The sequence below is a fragment of the Aquarana catesbeiana genome, linkage group LG02 (genome assembly GCF_042186555.1).
Source record: "Aquarana catesbeiana isolate 2022-GZ linkage group LG02, ASM4218655v1, whole genome shotgun sequence".
Classification (NCBI taxonomy): Eukaryota; Metazoa; Chordata; class Amphibia; order Anura; family Ranidae; genus Aquarana; species Aquarana catesbeiana.
The window spans coordinates 30,802,791-30,811,890 of record NC_133325.1 but is presented as its reverse complement, the minus strand read 5'-3'; the positions used below and the strand labels follow the sequence as shown (position 1 = coordinate 30,811,890).

Sequence of the window (9,100 nt, the reverse complement as noted above, 5' to 3'; positions counted from 1 at the left end):
AGAGAGACACACTCCGAACTACTACTAATCCCAACACAAAGGCTCTTTTCAGAGCCACCACATCCTCCTATACAAAGATCTATATACTCCATCATCATCACACCGACTATATGACAGGGAAATCCCTACAAGACATCCACACATCTCCCCACCTCCTTCCTCAATAGACATCTACACCCACTACATACCGATTATGTTTTACACTACTCATTTTTTTTTTCTCTAATCTTTTCCTCTGGACTGCTCCATGCTGTGATAGAACTTAAGTCACTTGTACAATAATCCTGTCAGTCCAGCCAAGGCCCCCCCGGGACACTCCGCCCCCCTCTTTCCCTATCCATCACTTCTCATCTCTCCAGAGACCCGTCTGGAAATATGAAGGCTGACTAGGAAAAAAAACTGCCAAGTCCCTTTTCTCATTTTATTTCAACACTACCGCCTTATATCGGTGAACATTTCTTCTACTTTATGGTTTCTCTGAAGGGATTATGAATGTTTGGCCGGGGGGACCATATTTGTACAATGGGGGCTCATGAGAATAAGAGAATTATCTTTGAGTGCGGTGTTAGATTGTCATTTATTGATACAATTATTTCCAACATCAATCCATCACAAATGGAGAGACTAGAAGGAACAATTCATCCAGTATTGTGTGAAAAAATCCGGGGAACTCCCTTTTTTTTGTTCCATTATTCTCTACCGCCCATGGATGGGGGGGGGGGGTAATTGTTGCATAATGGAAAACTGAAATTATGGCGGGCAGTTTGAAAATTTCCAACTCCGCCAATCATAACAGCCTGTGCTTCATCTGTCAACCAATGAGAGCGTTTATAATGAAATTTCTGACATGGAACCTGAAATGTATCCGTTTCCCTCCGAATGTGATATCGGGGCCGCTAGACCTGGGGATGGTAAATCTGTAACTGGATATTTATTTAGTAAAGAGTACATTGCCCACATAACACAATGATCTTGTCGCTGATCATTCTTACTCCACCTCCCTGGGGAGATCTCCCAGTGCGAAAATTGTCTCCAATCCGCACCACAGAAGTGTATATGTATATATATATTGGGGGGGGGGGGGATACCTGAAGCTATCCTTTGTATCAATGACGGATCTCATGTGAAGAGTCCTGTGATCGGATCTCCCGCTGTATTCTATATTATTCTATAGAGGGGATTGGGTAAGGTGGTCACATTGCTCTGTATGGAGGACTTCTAATGCGGCCCCCCCTGGTCGCTGTGTGTATGTAGAGCTCTGTCAGGAGGAGGTGGGTGGCTCTGAGAAGAGCCTTTGGGGGGTGTAGATGAAAGGAGGTCTCTCCGGTGGGGATTATTTCTTCTTTGGAGCGGCCTTCTTGGGCTTGGCTGCTGTCTTGGGTTTAGCCGCCTTCTTAGCCGGACTCTTGGCGACTTTTTTCGGCTTGGCTGCAGCTTTGGGCTTCTTGGGGCTCTTTGTCACCTTCTTGGCTTTGGCAGCTGCAGGCTTTTTTGCGGGTTTCTTGGCGGCCTTCTTGGGGCTCTTGGCTGCGGTGGGGGCTTTGGTGGTGGTCTTCTTCTTGGGGGACTTGGCTGGCTTCTTGGCGGCCGGCTTCTTGGGGGACTTGGCTGCAGCCGATGGCTTCTTAGTGCTTTTCTTGGCGCCTGCCGCCTTGTCCTCCTGCTTCTTGTTGATCTTGAAGGATCCGGAGGCGCCGTGTCCTTTGACCTGGACGAGGGTCCCCTTAGTCACCAGCCCCCTGATGGCGATCTTGAGGCGGCTGTTGTTCTTGTCCACATCGTATCCTCCGGCGGACAGGACCTTCTTGAGGGCGGACAGGGAGACCCCGCTGCGCTCTTTGGAAGCGGCCACGGCTTTGACGAGGAGCTCGGACACGCTGGGACCGGACGGCTTCTTGCTGCCTTTCTTGGCTCCTCCGGCTGCTGCCTTCTTGGCCGGCTTCTTCTTGGCGGCGGGCTCCGCTGGAGGAGCGGCGGCTGGGGCGCTTTCAGTCTCCGTCATGATTCCTCTTCAGAAAGGTTTACAAAACGTTCATAATACGATGATCCGAGCGCTCTGCCTTTATACAGTACGATCGTCATTTCTATTGGTTGGTACACAACACGCTGTCTGCACTCCTATTGGTTACACATTAGACACGCCCACCACTCTTACTTCAGTAATAGGGAATCTTCTCTCTCTTGTTGTGTTTTCCGGGCAGAGAGAAAAATGATTTTATTCTGGAATAGAACGATGTCCGATCTTCATCGGGGACCCGATCTGCTCACTGGACTGTCACTTATCGGGGGGTCACTTACAGCTGTCAGGAGCTGCTGAGGAGGCTGAACACAGGGGCTGCAAACACAGCCATCCTCCTGAGTGTGTGTCCCATTCTTCCTTCTATCTTGTTTTCTACACAAATTCTACCCAGAAAACAATCTTCTCACATCTCCCACTAGAATGATCTTCACATTAGATGAGTGAAGAGTGACCATCGGGAAACATTTCCCCCTAATACAGAACTCTGCTCATCTATAGCTGAGTAGAAGGAGCCTGGAACAAAAACATCAGCCGGTGACATGAGATCCTTGTGTGATGTGATGGCAGATATTGTTATACATACAAATGTCTCAGCTGATTACACAATGTCATGTTTTATGTGCTATGTATCATTATCTGGTCATCATGATACATATATTGTTATCCAGATACTTTGAGTATGTTTATCGATCACTTTTACTACACAGCTATATATCCTACGCGGGTGCAATGCTTGCTTTGAATCCTTCTATCTAGAATATAAGTTTATTGTTTTGGTGATCAAAGAGTCAATCCATCAGCATTGGATCCCCCAAGAGATCATTTCAGTAACAAGAATTTTGCTGAAAATCCTAATATAGTGTAGCTTTAGGTGAATCGTGATAGTAAATATTGGCTATTTGTAGGTTAGTGAGGGGTGGATTTATTTCTAGGCTACTAAAATAAAAACATGCATACTGACCACAAAACGTATTTTATTCTGTTAACATTCTCCAGGACAAGATTTCAGGGTGTTCCCTTCCTCTCAGATCCAAAGAAAACTAAAAGTAAAGGGAATTCACCAAAAGAATTGAACTTAGAGATTTAAATATTAGATCCCCTTTACCCCATTATCATCTCCCCTCTGTATCCCAGTTAGGTCCGCTCCTCCTTTCCCTAGATAGCATCTCTTCTCTGTATCCTCAATATCTCCTCTCCTCTGTATCCCCCAGAGCCCCGATCTACTAGTGTGGATGAATTCCGGCTAATCCTGAAAATATACAGCGCTAAAAACTTTCACTGATCCAATGATCCCAATCACATGGAAAGTACATGTATCTCATAATACAATAAATCTCCAGAGACCAAGATATGAATTCTAAATAACTACTAGATTATTGTAAAGAAAGGAAAAAGATAGAAAGATAGATAGATAGATAGATAGATAGATAGATAGATAGAATCCAATAAACTTGACACATGATGTCCGCCTCCTCCCCCAACTTTATTCTAATTTATACTCAATATATAGCACACCTCTCCTTCCTATCATTAATAGCACCGGACCACCGTATGTACAAAAGCATCGCTCCTCTATATCCTGAATAGCACTTCTCCACTGTATCCTAATTAGCACGACTCCACCAATATCTCCATAAAGAGGACCTGTCACCTGACCAATACTATCACATAGGGGGATGGGAGACACTGGGACTGAAAAGACCACCAATATATCCATAAAGAGGACCTGTCCATCCAACTGGGGCACCCCTTAGTTCGTGGACTGGAGGAGTTGCTCTATTTTCCATACTTGCGGTACACAAATACCACACATGAACCATGTTGCTGTTATGTAAATCCTGTAAGTTGTTTTATACCAGGGTGGAGATTTACTCTGATCACTGACAATATTCAATAAAAAGGAATAAAAAAAATGGATCCCACTCTATTCCAAATGAAGGTGCAACACTGACACCTGGCGGTCACAAGATACATGGCATCTGTACTGAGATCTGGGAAGAGATACAATGTGATTCGTTGTAATGTTTTCCTTCCTAATTCCCAAATTGTGTTTTACAATGTAGACTTTTGTAGCTGAACCAGAACAATGTCTGGGGATCTAGTAGTGAATTGGAAACACAAGCGGCCATCTAGATACTTGACATTTTTTTTTTTTTGTTTGTTTGTTTTTGTTTGTTTTTTGTTTTTGTTTTTGTTTTTTGTTTTTTTTTGTTTTTTTTTTGTTTTTTTTATAGGGGGGGGGGGGGTAGATGTACCTGGCCAGCAAAGCCCATCGAATAATCCAGAATCATTTTGTACATGGTTAGAATGAAGTCACAGCTCTGATGTGTGGTATGTGGGTGGCTCATTTCCACTATACAACACAAAGACATCCACTTCTCCATACAAGGAGCCCCGCATACATTGTTATCGGGAGATCTGATTGTAAATATAGATAACAGAAAGTTTGATCTCTATGGGAGAACAATGTGATAATGACCACACACCTCTCCATTAGGGATGAGCCGAACACCCCCGATTCGGTTCGCACCAGAACCTTCGAACGGACCGAAAATTTGCACAAATGTTAGAACCCCATTGACGTCTATGGGACTCGAACGTTCAAAATCAAAAGTGCTAATTTTAAAGGCTAATTTGCACGGTATTGTCCTAAAAAGGGTTTGGGGACCCGGGTCCTGCCCCAGGGGACATGTATCAATGCAAAAAAAAGTTTTAAAAACGGACGATTTTTCGGGAGCAGTGATTTTAATGATACTTAAAGTGAAAAAAAAAGTGAACTATTCCTTTAAATATTGTACCTGGGGGGTGTCTATAGTATGCCTGTAAAGTGGCGCGTGTTTCCCGTGATTAGTACAGTCCCAGCACAAAATGACATTTTTAAAGGAATAAAAGTCATTTAAAACTGCTTACGGCTTTAATGTAATGTCCGGTCCCGGTAATATGGATGAAAATCAGTGAGACAAACGGCATGGGTACCCCCCAGTCCATTACCAGGCCCTTGGGTTCTTGTATGGATATTAAGGGGAACCCCGCACCCAATTTAAAAAAAAGGAAAGGTGTGAGGCCCCAGGCCTTCTGAACAGCAGTATGCAGACGGTGCAAACAAGACAGGGACTGTAGGTTTGTTGTTAAGTAGAATCTGTTTGTAATTTTGAACAGGTGCATTTTTAAAGTGTAGCTCCAGACTAAAAATCTATTTTTAAGCTTTTTGGAAAACATAGGGAAGGGTTATCACCCCTGTGACATTTGTTTTGCTGTCTGTGCACCTCTTCAGAAGATTTTACCTCACTTTCTGTCCCAATGACAAATGTTTTTTGACAATTTGGGGGTTTTAGTTAAACAAGGATTGGTGATAAAGCATCAGTGGAGAGGAGACATGTTTTTCCCATATTAACTCTTACAGGAGAGAATTTCCTATCCTAGGGGTAGATTTCATCTCACTTTCTGTTGTCTCCTTCCGTTTGCAAGTAGGAGTCGTTTGTAAGTTGGATGTATGAAAGTAGGGGCCTGCCCTATATACTCTGCAGAAATTGCGGCCTTAGGTGTTGGTGTTGCCACAACACTGTAAGCCCTCACAGTTACTCTTGGTGGGCGCAGGAACGGGCTCTTCTGTGAAATATTAGATGAAGAATTGTAATTACATGCCCCTGTTGAACAGGGTCAGAAAAATTGGGCCTTTGGTGGCGGTGGTGCTGGTGTCACAATACTGTAAGTCCTCACAGTTACTCTTGGTGGGCGCAGAAATGGGCAGCTGCAAAATATTAAAAAATTGGCAGAAAAATTGGGCCTTAGGCACTGGTGCCACAACACTGCAACCCCTCACAGATACTCTAGGAATGAGCCCTCCTTTAAAATATTGCATCAACATTTGTAATTACAACCCTCTGTTAAACAGGGGATGAAAATTTGGCCCTTAGCCACTGGTGGCGGCGCCCACAACCAAAAATATTCTTACAAGCTATCAGCATGATCATTGTGGAGGAAGAGGCACTGATGCTGGTGCCACAACACTGCAACCCCTCACAGATACTCTAGTTGGAGCGCAGGAACGAGCCCTGCTGCAAAGTATTGCATCAAAAATTGTAATTACACGCCCCTGTTAAACGGGGGCTGAAAAATTGGGCCTTAGCCACTGGTGGCGGCGCCCAAAACCAAAAATATTCTTACAAGCTATCAGCATGATCATTGAGGAGGAAGAGGATAGTCACTCAGCATAACAGGATAGTCACTCAGCATCAGAATATGCAGTCTCGAAGGGATCTGACTAAAAAAAAAAAAAAAAAATATATATATATATATATATATATATATATATATATATATATATATATATATATATATATATATATATATATATATATATATATATATATATATTTTTTTTTTTTTATTAGTATCATCACCAAGCATCAGGTGCTTGGTAGCTGGTGGTGATCCAAGACTGATTCATTTTTATGAAGGTCAGTCAATCGACCGGGTCGGTGGACAGGCACACCCTGTGATCGGTTACAAAACCTCCAGCAGCACTGAATGTGCGTACCGAAAGAACGCTGGATGCAGGACAGGCCGGTAGCTCAATTGCATACTGTGCAAGCTCTGGCCAGTGATCCATCCTCAAGACCCAGTAACCCAGAGGATTTTTGGTGGGAAAAGTGTCCAAGTCAGATCCTGCCCCTAGATATTCCTGCACCATGTAAAACAGACGCTGGTGATGGTTGCTGGAACCGATCATACCTTGGGGCTGAGGACTAAAAAATTGTCTGAACGCATCGGTCAGATGGCCACCTTCTCCACCGCTCCTTCTTTGACTGACCGAAGCCTCAGCAACACGTTGTCCAGGAACAGGAGTTTGTAACCTCCCAGTCTCTGGGAACACGTTGCACAGACCTTTCTGCAAGGCCTCCCAAAGATGTTTCATCCTCTGCTCCCTCTGCAACGGCAAGATAAGGTCCGCAACCTTACCCTTGTAACGTGGATCAAGGAGGGTTGCCAGCCAGTATTGATACCTCTCCTTGATACCACAAATACGAGGATCCTTCCGCAGGCTTTGCAGGATCAGGGAGGCCATGCAGCTTAGGTTTGCTGAGGCATTCGGTCCGGAAGTCCTCTGGGTCACTAAGGACGACATGATCCGCAGCCACCTCCTCCTAGCCATGTACAATTCCATGGGTTTCTTGGGACTGTAAATGATCCCTTAAAGACTGCTGCTGATGCTAAGTGCCAGGCTCCACCCCCATGCTGACACAATCCATCTCTTCCTCCTCCTCCTCCTCCTCTTCCTGTGTGATCGGCGGGCACGCAGGAACACTGTCTGGACAAAGGGGACCTTGAGAGCTAAGAAAGTCCTCCTCTTCCTGCCTCTGTTCTGCCTCAAGTGCCCTGTCCATTATTCCATGCAGTGTGTGCTCCAACAGGTGGACAAGGGGGACAGTGTCACTAATGCATGCACTGTCACTGCTCACCATCCTCGTGGCCTCCTCAAATGGTGACAGGACAGTGCATGCATCCCTGATCATGGCCCACTGGCATGGGAAAAAAAAAAACAAGCTCCCCTGACCCTGTCCTGGTGCCATAGTCACACAGGTACTCATTGATGGCCCTCTGCTGCGTGTGCAGCCGCTGCAACATGGCCAACGTTTAGTTCCACCTGGTGGGCATGTCACAGATTAGGCAGTTCTTGGGCAGGTTAAATTCCTTTTGGAGGTCAGCCAGCCGAGCACTGGCATTATACGACCTGCGGAAATGCACACAGACTTTCCTGGCCTGCCTCAGGACATCCTGTAAGCCCGGGTACCTGCCCAAGAACCGCTGTACCACCAAGTTAAGGACGTGAGCCAAACAGGGCACATGGGTCAGTTGTCCCTGTCGGAGGGCAGAGAGGAGGTTGGTGCCATTGTCGCAAACCACCATTCCTGGCTTAAGCTGGTGTGGCGTCAACCACCTCTGAACCTGCCCCTGCAGAGCTGACAGGATCTCTGCCACAGTGTGGCTCCTGTCCCCCAAGCACACCAGCTCAAGCACCGCATGGCATCTTTTGGCCTGCGTGCTTGCGTAGCCCCTTGAACGCCTACGGAGCACCGCTGGTTCCGAAGTCAAATCACAGGAAGATGCCATGTAGGAAGAAGAAGAGGTGGGGGTGGAGGAGAGAGGTGTGGCAGAATCACTACTAGTAGTATTTTGGAGGCGTGGTGGCAGAACAACCTCCAACACTACTGCACCCTGTCCTGCATCCTTCCCAGCTGCCAGAAGAGTCACCCAGTGCACGGTGAAAGATAGGTAACGTCCCTGTCCATGCCTGCTGGACCATGCGTCAGCGGTAATATGCACCATACCGCTGACCGCCCTGCCCAGCGAGGCCAAGACATTGCCTTCCACATGCCGGTAGAGAGCTGGAATCACCTTCCGTGAGAAAAATTGGTGTTTGGGAACCTGCCACTGAGGAACCGCACATTCCACAAACTCACGGAAGGGGGCAGAGTCTACCAACTGAAAAGGCAGCAGTTGAAGTGCTAGCAATTTAGCCAAGCTAGCATTCAACCGCTGGGCATGTGGATGGCTGGGAGCAAACTTCTTTCTGTGGTGCAGCAGCTGGGGCAGGGAAATTTGCCTGGTACAATCTGACGTTGGTGTACCAATAGCAGATTGCCCCCAAGTACTTGGCTGTGACACACCTAATTCTACACCTTCATTTCTCTCAGTGCAGGACTCAGAGAGGACTGAAGGTATAGTGGGGTTGGAGATCCCAGCTGATGAGGAGCAAGGAGAGGTCCTCTTTGTTCTTTGGTGTGGGTCTTTTGGTACGCTTGCCAACAAACTGCATGGCAGGTCAACATATGTCTGGTCAAGCATGTGGTGCCCAAGCGGGAGATGTTTTGGCCACGAGAGATACGCTTGAGACATATGTTGCAAATAGCAGCGGTGGGATCTGATGCACTCGTCTCAAAAAAGGCCCACACCAAAGAACTTTTGGAATAACGCGCAGAGACAGCAGCGCCCTGCACATGTGGAGCTCTGCAGTGTGATGCAGTCAGTGTGCTGCCCTTAAGCTGGCCCCTGGAGGGCATCCTGCCTTGTTGGTGA

At 46.3% G+C, this 9,100-nt stretch overlaps 1 protein-coding gene across 1 annotated transcript; it reads right to left on the bottom strand.

Moving 5' to 3' along the window:
- Positions 1–1,195: 1,195 nt before the first annotated feature.
- On the bottom strand, positions 1,196–2,031 carry LOC141129679 (histone H1.5-like). Its single transcript, XM_073617773.1, has one exon. It carries the CDS (start codon positions 2,000–2,002, stop codon positions 1,334–1,336), a length of 669 nt encoding a protein of 222 aa, XP_073473874.1. The 5' UTR covers positions 2,003–2,031; the 3' UTR covers positions 1,196–1,333.
- Positions 2,032–9,100: the final 7,069 nt, after the last annotated feature.